General features: G+C 50.4%; 1 protein-coding gene across 3 annotated transcripts in view; it reads left to right on the forward strand.

The window, feature by feature from the left end:
- The window catches only part of GSK3B (glycogen synthase kinase 3 beta), a 291716-nt gene that overhangs the window by 192789 nt on the left and 81162 nt on the right, over window positions 1-17765 (forward strand). For all 3 annotated transcript variants that reach the window (XM_075592907.1, XM_075592908.1, XM_075592909.1), the window contains exons 6-7: window positions 1363-1469; window positions 11049-11146. In XM_075592907.1, the coding sequence (XP_075449022.1) occupies window positions 1363-1469; window positions 11049-11146 (205 nt within the window). The remainder of the gene's footprint in view (window positions 1-1362; window positions 1470-11048; window positions 11147-17765) is intronic.

Genomic DNA, 17765 nt, shown 5'->3' on the forward strand with positions numbered 1-17765 from the left:
CTGCGGTTACGGCATGGAGGCGTTTGTTTGTAGCGCCTGACGTGTTAGAAGAGGAGACGGAATAATGCACCCCGATTGAAATGTACAGGCGCGCACACCCCTGCAAGCTCAGAACCCAGCCCCACCATATATATTTGTGTCAAAAGAAGTGCTGCTAGGATTGTGATCTGATGCAGGGGGGGCTCAACTGCAGTCCTCACGCCACCCCAACAGGTCAGGTTTTCGTCTGAGCCTCTGATTGAGTCACCTGTGCTGAAGCAGGGATCTCATGAAAACTGACCTGTTGGTAGGGCTTGAGGATTGGTGTTGAGATCCCCTGACTTAATGTATACAAAAAAAGACAGAAATCCCCAATGCTATGACAAATGACAGACTCAAGATACATACTTATCTTATCGGTCTTCTCGGGAGTAAGGGTCAATTAGTCCAATTCTGTGGCCAAAGTATATTTACGCCTGTGACCATGCCACGGTCTTACCACAAATGTTCTCTTTGCCTCTGATGGGGGGGACTGATGTCTTAATAGACTGGTGTTTAAAAGTGGGAAAGGTGAGCTTAAAACCAGGTGCAGACCCCCCAAACTAATGGTCAAAGGGAAAAATGGTTGTCGACAACACTCAAAATAAATAAATAAATTGGTGCAAGTCGGGACTAGTGCGAGTCCACTCAATCTCAATCATCACATGAAAAGAGAAATGAAGCCGGTGCACTGGAAAGGCCTTCACAATGCAACGCTGTTTGTATTTATCCACCCGGATTTGTAAAAGGAAACGTAACAATAGAATGCATTCTCCCCCCTTCCTCCTGTTTCCTTGTGGGGTATACAGCCAGAAAGTGTCGGGTCTGTAAACTGGGCCCTTGGTCGGTATAGAAGATGCAGTGTTTGACGTGGTCATGGTCCAGTCAGCCAATGGGAACTGTGTGCATTATTTTGGGGGTGCTTCTCGCCCTGCCTGGGGGACTGTGTAAGATTGCATTCCAGGCCCTGGAAGGATTTAGCTAAGATTGAACCGTAATACGCCCTTAAAGGTGCCCGCCAAACAATCTTGCTTGTTTCCTTAAAGCTTAAACGCATCAAACAGTGCTTAAAACCTGGATATGTATCACAAATTCCTTGGGTTGCAATGAAAGGCGAAGGGTTTTCATTACCTTTGGCCTCCCCTGTCCATATCAGAGACCCAATAACACGCACATCAGACAAGGGAGTTGCCACGGTAAATCGCACCCTCCTAAGTCTCGGCTCACCATGTTTACAAAACACTTTGGTCCTAGGAGGGACTTCCACTTTGTGTTGTGGTTGAGGTGTGCATGCAGACTGACGCCATGTTTCAGCTAAATGTCTTGTTCTCCTCTTTCTTCTAGTGCGAAGCAGCTGGTCCGTGGAGAGCCCAACGTCTCGTACATCTGCTCTCGGTACTACAGGGCTCCGGAGTTGATCTTTGGAGCCACCGATTACACCTCCAGTATAGGTAGGCACAATCTCATTTGATCTCTTTGGAATATATTTGCGTGTGTAGTGCTGGCAGTCCTTGTATACACACCACTGTTCACCATAGTAACTGAATCACAAATATTGCTAATATATGGGATACATAATGTTAATATAGGGGCCAGTGCTGCAGACAAGATAGTGAATGGGATTGTCTCGGCCAGAGAGCTTACAATCTATGCAAGATTGTAGGAGGTAAACCTAATAGAATAAACTGTGGGTTAAGCATGCACTCTAATTTACTCACTGTACTTTGACTTAATTGTGTGGTGCACCAAATGCTATTTGCTATGATATTTCCTTTGATATTTTCCTGTGGTAGATCCCAGGTAGACATATAGCAAAGATAGAAAGCGGTAGCGGGCACTAAAAATATCTTGCTCAATACAAGAAATGTATTTGTTACATGTTGGAGCTCTGTGCTCCAACGCGTTTCGGTTCCAGCTGGCAGCTTTAACATGTAAAAAATAAAATATTTGTATTGAGCCAAATATTTTGGGTGCCCGTTGCCTTCCTACCTTTGCATGGGGTTAATCTGAACCATTATGTGTGTGGTAATATCTGACTAGGGCAGACGCTCTGTGGAAGGTCACCATGCTCACTGAAACGCTGACCTTCTGCTGCATCACGTCCACTATAAATGTGCTAGTTCTCCCTGTTACATGTGCTCCGCGTCCCTTCTAACCATCGCATGTCGGCGTTTCACAAAACAAAGATAATACTGGCATGTTGTGTATTCATGCAGATGCAACAGGGGCGTATGTATGTATATCTTTATTTATACAGCGCCATTCAGATACATAGCGCGTCACAGCAGTAATACACGTGACATAATAATATAACACGTAATGGGAATAAGCGCTTCAGACAAAATAGGAGACGGCGTCCCTGCCCCAAAGAGCTTACAATCTAAGTATATAACACTTCTTTATACCTCTGGTTTTCCCGGGTGTCTTCCCATGGTAATACGCCGTCGTACAAGTGTGGAGCAGCCTGCATCATTCAGGAGAGTGGGTATCCCACCTAAGATACCCCGTACTTGGAGTCGTTTTTGGGCCCACCTTGGTAAGGTTTGCCGGCCGGATATCTCTCCGGGGACATGCTGGTGGTCTGAGGTTGGCGGCTTGCAGTCTGTGGGGCTGCTGAGGAACCGTTCTGGGTGGCAAGTTACCATGTGGCCAAACTTTTGGTGGAAGCACCGCGCTCTGGACTGCATTGGACAGGGCGTCTGGGGAGAAGCATTAAAGGCTGTTTCTCTCTCTCTCTCTCTCTTTTCCTCTCCTATTAACTGCTGTGAGATTGTGCCTGTACCAATGAAGAGGCTGTTCCTAGTATCGTCATAGGATTAGTGCAGCAAGGGGATTACTTGGCTGCAACAGACGGATACTTACACATCGTTATTTTGCCAGATTACCAGCGGTACTTGCGCTTTCCAGTAGGAGCAAAAAGACATTGGTTTACCCATAACTGAATGACTGACTGGTTAGGGCAAGCTCGTTGGAGATAGTCAACGCACATCTGCAGGTGATAATCTCAGAAGCTCAAGAACACGCTTGGATAATAATGTACAATCGTACTAAGATCTCGTTTCATCGAGCGTTCGCTTCCAAACAAGAGGCAAGAGCATCCATGGCAGCAGTGTACTATGCAAGGGCGGGAAGGGCAAGCTGTGGGCGAGGTTCTGAATGAGGCCACAACAGAAGGTCTTTCTGAGAGCATGGGACAGGAACACAGACAATGGCAGCTAGCAGATCTTATTAGCAAATGCGATAAACTGTCTCCTGCCATGGTGGAAAGAGTACGCAATCTACTAGCTGGTGGACCCCACTCTAGGTATATTTGGCTGATCCCGGGCTGTGACAGTGAAGTCCATCTGAATGGTGGGGAATTCATTCAGAGCGCTGTATAGCCCAAGGTTGCTGGACAGAACCGCAGAACAGATTGCCTATACATATATTGGAGACGCGAGTGGTGCTGTATGGCCTGAAAGCAGGAACTCGCATATTCAGGAAGATTTATGGGGGAAATCCAGTAAGAAAAACCCGCAGTGATGGCGATCTGGCCATATTGGCTGAGAACACCATGGTATCCTGTATTGATGAAGTTGGCGTGTGTTCCACTCCGGGAACTGCCATTGATTGCAGATCTTTTGGCAAAGGACCCCTCGGGCACCTGAGTACCCTGTTTTTTCTCCTTAAAGGCATCTCACCCCAATCCCCCCCATCTCCTCTCACCCCATTCCCCTCCTCCTCTCACCCCATTCCCCTCCTCCTCTCACCCCATTCCCCTCTTCCTCTCACCCCATTCCCCTTTTCCTCTCACCCCATTCCCCTCTTCCTCTCACCCCATTCCCCTCCTCCTCCTCTCACACCAATCCCCCCTCCTCCTCTCACCCCATTCCCCTCCTCCTCTCACCCCATTCCCCTCCTCCTCTCACCCCATTCCCCTCTTCCTCTCACCCCATTCCCCTATTCCTCTCACCTCTTCCTCTCACCCCATTCCCCTCTTCCTCTCACCCCATTCCCCTCTTCCTCTCACCCTATTCCCCTCTTCCTCTCACCCCATTCCCCTCTTCCTCTCACCTCTTCCTCTCACCCCATTCCCCTCTTCCTCTCACCCCATTCCCCTCTTCCTCTCACCCCATTCCCCTCTTCCTCTCACCCCATTCCCCTCTTCCTCTCACCCCATTCCCCTCTTCCTCTCACCCCATTCCCCTCTTCCTCTCACCCCATTCCCCTCTTCCTCTCACCCCATTCCCCTCTTCCTCTCACCCCATTCCCCTCTCACCCCATTCCCCTCTCACCCCATTCCCCTCTTCCTCTCACCCCATTCCCCTCTTCCTCTCACCCCATTCCCCTCCTCCTCCTCTCACCCAACCCCATTCCCCTCCTCCTCCTCTCACCCCATTCCCCTCCTCCTCTCACCCCATTCCCTTCCTCCTCCTCTCACCCCATTCCCCTCTTCCTCTCACCCCATTCCCCTCCTCCTCTCACCCCATTCCCCTCTTCCTCTCACCCCATTCCCCTCTTCCTCTCACCCCATTCCCCTCTTCTTCTCACCCCATTCCCCTCTTCCTCTCACCCCATTCCCCTCCTCCTCCTTTCACCCCACCCCATTCCCCTCTTCCTCTCACCCCACCCCATTCCCCTCCTCCTCCTCTCACCCCATTCCCCTCCTCCTCCTCCTTACCCCATTCCCCTCCTCCTCTCACCCCATTCCCCTCTTCCTCTCACCCCATTCCCCTCCTCCTCTCACCCCATTCCCCTCTTCCTCTCACCCCATTCCCCTCTTCCTCTCACCCCATTCCCCTCTTCCTCTCACCCCATTCCCCTCTTCCTCTCACCCCATTCCCCTCCTCCTCTCAACCCATTCCCCTCTTCCTCTCACCCATTCCCCTCTTCCTCTCACCCCATTCCCCTCTTCCTCTCACCCCATTCCCCTCTTCCTCTCACCCCATTCCCCTCTTCCTCTCACCCCATTCCCCTCCTCTCACCCCATTCCCCTCCTCCTCTCACTCCAGTGCAGCCTCAGATAGAGCCGGATTGCTGCTTTTATCCTCCCTTGCTAATGGGAGCTCCAGCACAATGCTGAGGGGAAAAAAAACACCATCCATTTGCTCCACGCCCGTGACACTGCGCCGCCGCCGCCCCCCGCCTGTCGGATCATTCCGTCTGCTGGGGGTGATCACACATCGCCCAGCAGACGGAGGCGTGCACACGTGGACGCACGAACGCAGCGTTGCGAAGCCCCCTGTGTGAACGCGGCCTTATGCCAGAAGACTGCTTAGTAAACATGTCACGTAACCCTTCCGCTTGTCATTGTCTGATTTAACACCATAAATGGTTAAGACCGACGATGACCATATTACACTGTTTGTGATGCTGAATACATCTATACATTTCCATGACACTGTAGCATGCTCATTAAAACAATCAGTTTACTTTAAACCGCTCTCAGCGGCAGCCCAGATCTCCGTCACAAGCTTCCCGACACGAAATGACATTGTTTTTCCTTGTGATTTCGACATGTTGTGAAACTGCTGCTGGTTCAGCGCTCGCTCACACGTTGCGTACAGCATCTCAATGACACTCCTGAGCTATCCCACCTCAGGAAGAGGATGCCAGAGACCTATTCAAATGGCAGAAATGGATAAGTGTGGAAACCACATCAAATAAATAAAGTCAGTTATGTAACTGACTTTTGTAAAAAGATGTAAGGCCGCTGCATTATACAATCCGTGTTGTTAGATGGTTCGTGTATACTGAAATATGTTCATGCATTCGACCCAGTGTTTCTCCATCTTATTTTGGTTAGGGAATCCTATAATTATATTGTGAAATTCTGCAGAGCCCCGGCCCTCTCTAAGGCTGCGTCCATGGTTACTGATTGCGTGCTGAGGCGCGCGGAGGCTGAGGGAAAGCGGATTGGGGGGGGGAGGCAGTGACGTCACTGAGCTGGTTTGCCCCCATTGGGCGAACTGCTCACGTGACCGGCCCTGCGCTGCGGCAAGCGCGAAAATAAAAAATTTTGATTAGACTTACGCTTCCGCACGCCTGCGGAAGCGTAAGCGAGCCCCTGCTAAAGCCGCTCTCATTGCGGTTGCAGGGGCTAAGTGCCGAGCGTAATCGCGCCTCAGCATGTGAGATCAGATGCATTGTAAGGAACCCCAACCCTCTCTAATAGCGCCTCTGAGATCAGATGCATTGTAAGGAACCCCAACCCTCTCTAATAGCGCGTCTGAGATCAGATGCATTGTAAGGAACCCCAACCCTCTCTAATAGCGCGTCTGAGATCAGATGCATTGTAAGGAACCCCAACCCTCTCTTATAGCGCGTCTGAGATCAGATGCATTGTAAGGAACCCCAACCCTCTCTAGTAGCGCGTCTGAGATCAGATGCATTGTAAGGAACCCCAACCCTCTCTAATAGCGTGTCTGAGATCAGATGCATTGTAAGGAACCCCAACCCTCTCTAATAGCGCGTTTGAGATCAGATGCATTGTAAGGAACCCCAACCCTCTCTAATAGCGCGTCTGAGATCAGATGCATTGTAAGGAACCCCAACCCTCTCTAATAGCATGTCTGAGATCAGATGCATTGTAAGGAACCCCAACCCTCTCTAGTAGCGCGTCTGAGATCAGATGCATTGTAAGGAACCCCAACCCTCTCTAATAGCGCGTCTGAGATCAGATGCATTGTAAGGAACCCCAACCCTCTCTAATAGCGCGTCTGAGATCAGATGCATTGTAAGGAACCCCAACCCTCTCTAGTAGCGCGTCTGAGATCAGATGCATTGTAAGGAACCCCAACCCTCTCTAATAGCGCGTCTGAGATCAGATGCATTGTAAGGAACCCCAACCCTCTAATAGCGCGTCTGAGATCAGATGCATTGTAAGGAACCCCAACCCTCTCTAATAGCGCGTGTGAGATCAGATGCATTGTAAGGAACCCCAACCCTCTCTAATAGCGCGTGTGAGATCAGATGCATTGTAAGGAACCCCAACCCTCTTTAATAATGTGTCTGAGATCAGATGCATTGTCAATTCTTCTGTATTTGGTACACTTTTCAAATTGCCGGGAACCCTTTAGGGGTGCTCGTGGAACCCAAGGGCTCCTAGGCACCTCTGTTGAAAAACACTGGTCTGACCCGATATTGAAGAGATTGGGGCACTTCTCCGTCCCTGCATACATACGCAGCCGATCTTACTGTTTCCGGGACCGGAATCGCGCCAATTGCTGTCTGGGTGTAGCCCTGCGGGGAGGCTCCCTTGAAAGGAATGAACCACCCGCAGCGCCGTCCCGGCAGCCACCTCACCCAGCGCCGCGTTTTTCCTGCATTTTCAGTTGTGGCGCTGGGAACAGCAAGATTGGCAACATCTGTATATTGTGCTTCAAATGCTACCTGCCATATGTCTGTCAGTAACTGGTAACAAATAGCTCTGCGACGGGGTTAAAAGCAATAGGACTCTGACACTGCATTTGGACCAGGCTAGTCAAAGGCTAATGTACCTTCCAGAGCTGCTAATGACTGTAAACTTTGCTTGCATAGACTTATTGCTGACTGTTCAGGCTGTAAACCACGCGCATATCTGCTGATTCGCCTAAGTAGGGTTTCTGTGTGAGTAATGCTATAATGGATCAATTACCTGTACGGGGGGAGTGTGGGGAGCGGGTTCCTCTCCGTAATCCCTGTGCTAAAATAAGGAGCAGCTGGGATTAGGAAACAGGGGGAATTTAATGCCTCCGCCTCTCCTCCTCCTGCAGCCGTAATGAGAGCGGCTTTAGCAGGGGCTCGCGCACGCTTCCGCACGCTTGCGGAAGCGTGTGTCTTAACAAATCTTTCGTTTCGGCGCTCACGGGAGCGCAGGGCCGGTCACATGAGCGGTTCGCCCAATGAGGGCGAACAAGCTCCGTGACGTCACTGGCCCACCCCCCAGACACGCCCACGGACGGCGCGCACTCTAAGGCCAGGCCTCAGCGCACCTCAGCACGGCTTCAGTGTCTATGGACTAAGGCTAAGGCCCCGGTCACGGCGCTCTAATGCGCGCCCGCGCTTTTGGCTGCGCGTTCCGGCGATTCCCCGGTCTGCAGCTCACTGCAGGAGCAGAGACCGGGGGGGGGGGGCGTGGCGGAGGAGTGACGGGGGCGCGGCCATGACGTCACCCGGCAGGTTCGCCCTCATTGGCTGAACCGCCGGGGGGCGTGCCTAGCCGCTCGACGCGAGTTCCTGCTCTCAATTCTATTGAGAGCAGGAGTAGCTCTCGCGCGAGCGCTGCGGCCCCCCCTCGCAGCGGGCCCGGCGCCATTGCGGGGAGGGCTGTCGTGAGCGCAGCGTCCGCCACAGCGGACGCTGTAGCAGGCAGCGGGGGCAAGGCCTTAGGCTGCGGCCCCGCTGCCGCTGAGCTCGCTCATGCTTGGAAAGTGGTGATGTCACCAGCTCACCAAGCATGAGCGATCGCTGTCCTGCAACATTTTTAGAGCAGGAGTGGGGGGGCGTGGCTATTACGGGAGGGGGGGTGTCATTGGCTGTTTAAGGGCTGTCTGTGTATCTCTCTCTCTCTCTCTCTAGAGAGAGAGAGAGAGATATCTCTCTCTATATATATCTATATATATATATCTCTATTTATATGTATATCTCTCTCTCTATATATATATATATATCTCCCCCCATTGCTCTCTCTCTCCCCCTGCGCTCTCTCTTCCCCCCCCCCCCCCCCTGCTATCTCTCCCGGCCATCCCCCCTCTCTCCCCCCTTGCTTTCTCTCCCCCCCCCCCCTTGCTTTCTCTCTCCTCTCTCTCACCCTTACCCTCTCTCCCTTCTCCCCCCCTCTCCCTTCTCCCCCTCTCTCTTCTCCCCCCCTCTCTCTTCTCCCCCCCCTCTCTCTTCTCCCCCCTCTCTCTTCTCCCCTCCTCTCTCTCCTCCCCCCTCTTTCTCTCCTCTCTCTCTCTCTCTCCCCCCCTCTCTCTCAATCCCTTCTCCCTCCCTTCTCCCCCCCCCTCACCACTCTGTTTTGCCCCCCACACACCCCAGAAGTCCGTTTTGCCCCCCACACACCCCAGCAGTCCGTTTTGCCCCCCACACACCACAGCAGTCCGTTTTGCCCTCCACCCACCTCCCCACACACCCCAGCAGTCCGTTTTGCCCCCCACACATGCCAGCAGTCCGTTTTGCCCCCCACACACCCCAGCAGTCCGTTTTGCCCCCCTCCACTTCTCTCGGCTGGAAATCCCATGTCTGTGTTTGCAGTAGAGAGAGGGTATTAGAACACGCTCTCTCTCTTCCCATTAGTCAGAGCAGGGTCATGTGACCCTGCTCTGAGCCTGAAAGTATCTCTGCAGTGTCTCCTCAATCACAAAGCTTGGGAGAGCGTGCGGGCACGAGCATGAGCGCGCGAGCACAGCGTGAGAGAGAACAGGAGGATTCCTATTCACAGAGGCAAGCGCGCTAAGTGCCAAGCGCATTGCGAGCTCAGCGCCAGCGGGGACTCAGCCTAAGGCCTCGGTCCCGCTGCGCTCGTTGGCGCGGGCGGCGGGTCGCGAGTTCCCCACCAGCAGGGGAATCCTCGCGAGCCGGTCCCGGTCCCCACTGGCTGCACAGCTGATTACACGCTGTCGCGCGTCAGCCGCTGGAGACACCAGAGAATGGTGTTTTCTAGCTTTGACGCGTGACGTGTGTGGCTGTGAGCCAATGGGGAGGGGAGGCTTCGGGAGGAGGAGAGGCTTCGGGAGGAGGAGAGGCTTCGGGGAGCGGGGAGGAGTGTGGAGGGACAGCAGGTGAGTGCCTTTCTCTGTGTGTGTGTCTGAGTGCGTGCATGCCTATCTGTGTGTGTATGTGTGTGCCCGAGTGCGTGAGTGCCTGCCTCTGTCTGTGTGTGTGTGTGTATGAGTGCCTGCCTGTGTGTGCGCGCGTGTGTGTGTATGAGTGCGTGAGTGCCTGCCTGTGTGTGTGTGTGTGTGTGCGCGTGTGCGCGTGTGCGTGTGTGTGTGTGTATGAATGAGTGCCTGCGTGTGTGTGTTTAAACTTACTTTCCAGCTCCAGCCCGAGTCCGTGGAGGGAGGGGGGGGAGAGTAGCGGGTCCCTCCGCTCAAGCCACGCCCCCCCTCCCTGTCAAACCGCCCACCTCCCGATCAAACCTCCCACCTCCCGATCAAACCTCCCACCTCCCGCCCACCTCCCGCTCCGGCTCCCGCTCCCTACAGACCGCAGATCGCGGTCTGTGTATCTCAGCGCACCGCCTGTCAGCAGCGCAGGTGCGCTGACTCTGGGAGCGGGGCCTTAGCCTAAACCATTTCATGCTACAAACTAATAGACCCCAAACAGATCCTTTGTCCTCACCATGGCAGCTCCAGTAAAAGATTGGGTGCTGGGCCCGGAAGATCAGACCTCAGCAGGCGTGTGTTGGAATGATGTTTTACACGTGCAGTGTACACGCGTTCTGAGGTCCGTACAGCAGCCGCAAATTCATAAATCAAACAAATATATATTTTTTTATTTCTCTGATTTTAACTATTTTGCTGCAAGTGGAAAGTTTTATTAACCACTTCCCTGCTGGAGGTGAGAGTGGGGGGCACCTTGGATTTTCTTGTTTCTCATTTACATGTGTAGTAGCAGAGGAGGGAGAGAGAGTAGAGGGTGTGATACCTATTATTGGACCAACAAGTAGTTGATTTGTTACAAGCTTTCCCACCTCTCAGGGTCAGTGTTGCTCGATGAGGGGCCCTGAGAGGTTCCCAAGCTTGCAACATATAATGTTCATCCAATAAAAGGTATCGCACCCCGTGCTCTCTCTCCCTCTTTTGTTACTACCTGGAAGAAAGGACCAACACGGCTACTCGCCCTTTTTTGCCATTTATATGTGTCCCTCTGTAAGTGGGGGTCTTTCCATCGCTGCCAGAGGTGCGTGAAACGCGTTGGTTTGCACTGAGCTACAGGAACCTCTGCCATTAAATGGGTTCCGCCAGCAGTACTGGCACTGTAAGGTTTGCCCGTGTGTTTCCATGTCGGTATGTGAGCCCCCAGGTAGCTCTTGTGGTGCCAGTGACATACTTTTCTTTCCCCAGACGTGTGGTCAGCAGGCTGCGTGTTGGCAGAGCTACTCTTGGGCCAGCCAATCTTCCCCGGAGACAGCGGTGTGGATCAGCTGGTGGAAATAATCAAGGTAAGAGGCTCCCGGGGGAATTGGTTTGGGGCGGTGTTGGAAGAGTCAAGGTCCCCATCTCTGACTGGGTGAATTATTTGCCGTTCTGAGAAATTCACCTGATAAAAGCGGCCATCAGCCACTCGTTAAGAAGTAATTATTAGCAGCGATCCCGTTAGGGGCGCAGTAACACCATTGAGTGGCGTGCATTAACTGGCTTTACTTCTGTATTATGTGCGTTGGGGCCGGGAGCTGCATGGAACCAGTACTGTTTTATGATGGAGATTGTGGTACGGCTAACTTGTCTTTACAAGGCATGGTGCAGCTTATTATCACACGTCTGTGTGTGTGTCATCTGCAGTGATTCACACCTTCCTTTCCTGTGCTGTTTCTCCCCAGAGACATGTGCTAGTGTTTCATTTGGGGATAGGATAAAATGGTGGCCCTAACAGATACTGTAGGCATTGTATATGTAATAATATTTGTTATTGTGCTTGTCCCGTGTTTGCTTTGAGTCTTACATTTTCTAAGCAACTAAACAGATCTTAACTGTAGACACGAGCATTTTAATGTTGGAGAGGTTCTGACAAGGCAGAGAACTTTCGTGTTATTAGAGTTCCAATATATGTTGCTAATATGCACCACGTGTGGGCTTCTCTTGGGTCTTCATCTAAGAGAGGAAATAGCCCTTCTACAAAAATTACATGAATAGATCGCCAAGACGTCAAAAATGGTTCTGGACTTAATGTATGCGGTGTAAACGTGAATAGAGATATAGATACAGATATATAATCTGCCCATACTCATTTGTGTTGGGTGCGGTATTCCGGACCTGTGCTAAATAACTGGACAGGTTCTCTCACTGTAATCATACTTTGCCGTTATAACACACGTACAGTTCACCATGATCCGCACATTTAAGAATTCTGTTCTACTCAGGACTGCAAAGCGGCCATTTACACGGCCCACGTTTTATTCTTCTGCACATACTGAACTGGGGGAATGCACTGGGGCTGACCCATGTGATTGTTACTTCCTCTGTGTTACTCCGCTTCATACATAGCACTGATACTGCTGAGTGCTTAACACAGGGATTCAGGGCGTTGTGGCTGTTCCTAGTAATGTCACATGCTGAGTAACTGGGATACCTCTTCTAGAAACTGCTGCTAGATAAGGGATCGTATCCACCTGTTTTCCCTGCTTACACAGAGGCTGTGCCACGAAAGGCTTCTATGCGTGTGTACCAAGCTACACCCAAACTAAAGGGTGTGATCCCCGTGTGTATTTTATACATTGGGATTTTCTAAAACCCTGTAAAACTGAATGGCTGATCCCTGCAGCTCTGTCTTAATGACTGCATCCTTTCCTGGGTCAGGGGAGAGTCCCACACTAGCCACTAATACAAGCAATGTGCATCTTGCATTCACTCGTATGTATGCTTGGGACTTGCAGTTAGTTTTACGGTTGGGCGGAAGGGGAAAGCAGTGCGGCCTGGACCTTCCGTGTCTGTTATATGGGGCAGGTAAATAAACAGATGCTGGTACTTGGTTATTACAATGTTATTACAATGTTAAGCACATGCAACCCCTCAGTTAGCAGCAGCATGTTGTGAGTACTGGTTATCTTTGAAGGTAAGTAAAGATCCTGGTTCAATTCCCGGTGTCAGCTCCATGTGACCTTGGGCAAGTCACTTTATCTCCCTGTGCCTCAGGCACCAACATCATAGAGTGTAAGCTCTGCGGGGCAGGGACTGTGCCTGTAACGTTCCTATGTGCTGCGTACCGCACGCTATACTGAGTCCTGTTGGGAGAAAATGTATTCATTATTATTATAGTCGGACAGTTGAATCCCTTTGGGGCCTCTGAATGGGGGAGTGGGGGCCCATCAAGTGATTTCTTTCCCCTTATCCCACCCTGTCCTTATCAGGGAGCCGATAATGATAAGGGGGGGGGGGCTTTGGCTTTACACACGCTTACTGATCACACAGTGACATCACACAATAGGGGGTCAGCCAGAGGAAATCAAACCCCTCCCAAATCTAAGTTTAACAAATTAAAAATACTTATACTGTAGGTGTCAGATTTGGATAATAAGGGCAATCATTACCCATATAGGAGCCCTTAAACATGTCACTGGAGCTAGTTCACTTTGTTCGTAGGAGCGCCTGCCCGTTTCCCACCTCAGGACGTCACCGCTGTTTGCTAAATCCCCGTGTTACCCCTGACCCTGTGAAGCTGTGCATACAGGAGTATGCCTCAGGACTGGCACATGTAACCCTGAAGAGAGTGGGCAGCCTTTAAAATGGGAGCTAAAATGTGAATGACAACAGGCCCAGGGATTGTTAGGAGTCCCAGCCGATTTCTTTCCGTTCCTGGTGCTGTTCCAGTGCAGATCTGACAGCTTCTGAAACAGCTGATTAACCGTGGATCTGGAGGGCAGAGCTATAAGCTGCTGTTTAAATGCCACCTGCCAAAAGCCACAGCCCATCCACCATCCACCCATGTAGTCGCCTGAACTCCAGCTGAACCTGGGATCATGTAGCAGCTTAGAAATGTAGTTAGACCAGCGAGAGCAGCAGTGCCACCTAGCAACCCATCCAGCAACCCATCCAGCTCCCATCCAGCAACCCATCCAACAACCCATCCAGCAACCCATCCAGCAACCCACCCAGCTCCCCATCCAGCAACCCACCCAGCTCCCATCCAGCAACCCATCCAGCAACCCATCCAGCAACCCATCCAGCTCCCATCCAGCAACCCACCCAGCTCCCATCCACCTCCCCATCCACCTCCCCATCCACCTCCCCACCCAGCTCCCATCCAGCGCCCATCCAGCAACCCACCCAGCTCCCATCCACCTCCCCATCCAGCTACCACCCAGCTCCCATCCACCTCCCCATCCACCTCCCCATCCAGCTCCCATCCAGCTCCCAATCCACCTCCCCATCCAGCTACCACCCAGCTCCCCATCCACCTCCCCATCCACCTCCCCATCCACCTCCCCATCCAGCTACCACCAGCTCCCCATCCACCTCCCCATCCAGCTACCACCAGCTCCCCATCCACCTCCCCATCCAGCTACCATCAGCTTCCCATCCAGCTTCCCATCCAGCTCCCCATCCAGCTCCCCATCCACCTCCCCATCCAGCTACCACCAGCTCCCCATCCACCTCCCCATCCAGCTCCCCATCCACCTCCCCATCCAGCTACCACCAGCTCCCCATCCAGCTCCCATCCAGCTCCCCATCCACCTCCCCATCCAGCTCCCACCCAGCCACCTCTGTTGCTACTTTGCTTGTTTCTTTGTGGTGCGGTATCTGGGCTCGCTCCTGGGAGCGTCGCCACGCTGCTCCAATAGCTTATTTGATCGTTGATATCACATTGCACTCTTGAAGCGCAGTTGTGTTTGAAACACGTCTGTAACTGTGCACAGGAAAGGCGATGCTAGTGCAAGAGGCGTCACTATGCAGCACGCTGTACGCAAATCACGCAGGGCCAGGATTACCGCGCTTCTGGTTCATTCGCTTGAGTTGACTGCAAGGTGCCTTTTGACTCTGTAAATATGGCCCAATGTAAAATGGTATTTATTGTTTTGGAATAATATCGATATAAGAGCAGCCCGCCTCCCACCCCCCCCCCCGCACTATATAAAGATTAGAGTATTTTATTGTGTGCTGACTGACGTACCGAATGGAACCATTTGTATCCTCTTGTTTCAAAATAAGCTGTTTTTCTCATTAATAATTGATCACAGGTTCCATGTGCGAGTGGTTATACATCCGAAGTATGGTGTTTAAAGGGCCAATCCCTTCTAGGAAAAATGTGAAATGAGTCCACTTTAAAAAAAACAAACAAAAACAAAAAAAATTTTTTTTTTGGTTTTAATAGATGGAGCCTTTGATTACCTTTATTGAAAACTTGGTTCACTAAATGGCTGCCTTACAGGTTCAATCAATCCTTTAGTCGGTGTAACTCAGCAGCTACAATGTATTCTTATATTACTAAGGTAACATTTTCTACTGCTGGGAACATTGGCAACACATGATCACAAACAGGAATGTGTTACAAACATCTTACAATACTGGGAGATGTGCTAAAGCCTGCTATAGAAATCAAAGGATGCTCAGTATATTAAAACTCATTAAAATGGCAATAAAGAATTGAATTAAAAAATAATAATACAATAAGAATGATCTAATACAGCAGAACTGATTTATTTTAAAAAATTTAAAAAACCCATAGGATTTTGCATGGATTGCTTTGTTAAGGGGGCTCGTCTGGGCGATTTGATACATTTCTGAAAAGTATTTGTAATGTATTTGTTAAAGTGATCCATGGGAGGGGTTTGATATCCTCTGGTTACTCCCTTTTGTGTGATGTCCCTGTGTGATCAGCCAGAGCCCCACCTCCTCTTATCTTTATTCAGTCTGATAAGGACAGGGTGGGAGAAGGGGAAAGAAAACCCAAACCCTTCCCCACTGAGAGGCCCCTAAGAAATTCAATTGTCCGACTATGTGGGATTTCACCTTTACAGTATTCTTGTTCCACTGATTTTTTTTAATGGCTCCTCCCTTACACTGACGAGGGTAAAACACTGATACAGGATTAAACCCTGTATGTCTGGGTAAAGATGCAGTAGACATAGATGAGGAACGTACCGGTATGTCAGATTTCTCACTCTCGTGCATCAGCAATTCCTCTTGAATCTTTAAATTCCTCATGCAAGGAATCTTCTGTTATTGTCGCATTTGAAACACCCTGTTTCCTGGGAACAAAAACGAATTTAGTAATACATTTGTCAAAGTCCACCTGTAAATAAACAGATTTAACACGGGACTTTTATTAGATTTTGAAAGACTTTCCTGAATTTCTTTAATATCTTTCATTTTACGTTGTTAATTTTCCCTTCAAGTAGCAGGTGTAACAAATCCAGGGCACTATCTTGGAGACCATCCATGTGGTGTTGGAATAACCAGCAGAGGTTGCCATGTGAACACTATACTGCAGGCTTTGGGCCTTTTAAATGTAAAGGCCCTAATCTGATTGAAAGCTCCCTTTCCAGATCACTTCTCAGAGTAGCCTGGACGCTTTGTGTCCTTTCTTCCTGCTTGGCCTCAGCTTTGGTTTTGGTGCAGCAGCTCCTTGTTCTCCTTTGCCGGTGATACGTTTGCTGTTGGTTTCTTAGCTTTGTACCGGTTTGTGCTATTCTGAGCCCTGGAAGAAGCTGTAAAAAGATGCAGACGAGGTGCTGTGAATTCCTCTCATGTGCTCATATAATTGCTTCGTCTTTTGACAACCTTGTTGAGCGAGGAGCTAAATTTAGGCAGAATGTTACACTGTTCAGTTCACAGCACGCCAGGCTCTTAACCTCTCCGACACTGGGAGGATTGTTAAAGCAAGATTTGTTTCGCTGCTGCTATATAGGTGTGTGCATGTGTACGCGTGCGCAGGTGTGCGTGTGTACGTGTGTGCGCGTGTGTGTTCAGGGCTAGTTTTGTAGGGACATTCAGGTGGATTGAGCCTAGACACTGAGCGTTTTGTTTTTTTAAGGACAAAAAAAACCATGAAGTTATCAGAAAGAGGACCTGACACATTTCTTTCAATACACACACACACCTCCCTCAGGTTTCTCTGCCGGCTGTCCGGGCTCGCTATGACGCGGTCTTTCAGGGTAACCAGTTAGAGAACACTTAGCACAGTATTGATTTACTGCGGCTCGTGCCGGCTTTATTAGTCCCAGCAGTGGGACTGCAACACTTTAACTGAGATACAAACCCAAATCCCTGCTCCACTGTGGACGGACTACACCGAGGATTCCCCTTTCTACGGTTGGGCGGCTTATCTGCTTTCCTACTGCATAACACGCATAATTCAACATACACATATAAGCAGAAAGGTTTTTACGTTGCAGGGGGAAGGTTCTCCCCTTTCCGGCTGCGGCCTCCAGGCTCTAGGAGAGGAAAGCCTTTAAATACCTGCTTTCCCCATTAGCAGGGCAGGTGAGAGAAACCAGAGAGCAACAGCCAACTCTGGCCTTGATTTCCCATCCAACAGTTTCAGAAGCTGTGAAGCTGTGGGATGGATCACTTGTACCCTGTAGCTGTATTTTGAATAGGATAGAAAGTACCTAGTATCCTGGGACTCTGTTACTGTGTGTGTGTGTGTGTGTGTGTGTGTGTGTGTGTGTGTGTGTGTGTGTGTGTGTGTGTGTGTGTGTGTGTGTGTGTGTGTGTGTGTGTGTGTGTGTGTGTCTTGAATATAGACAGAAAGAGACAAGCGACAGATACCTTTAGTGGTCACATATAATTCACACCTAGAAACCCTACGCAAGATCGCCAGGGAACTACAACCCACTCTCCAGGAAGATACAAGACTGCAACAGGTCTTCCCTGAAAACACCCTTATTATCATGCAGACAACCTCATAATCTCAAGAAAATTATGGTGAGGAGTAAAGTATTCAACAGTACAACTGAATGCGGGACAAGTCCATGCCAGGACGCAAGATGCAAAACCTGTGCAATGCTCCACACAGCGTGCACAATACAAATACCACAAAGGAATCTGGAGTACAAAATCAGAGGAAGGTTCACCTGTTCCTCAAGCAATGTCGTGTACCTCATCATGTGAATGAAATGCCCT

The sequence above is a fragment of the Ascaphus truei genome, chromosome 3, assembly GCF_040206685.1.
Source record: "Ascaphus truei isolate aAscTru1 chromosome 3, aAscTru1.hap1, whole genome shotgun sequence".
In the NCBI taxonomy this organism is placed as follows: domain Eukaryota; kingdom Metazoa; phylum Chordata; class Amphibia; order Anura; family Ascaphidae; genus Ascaphus; species Ascaphus truei.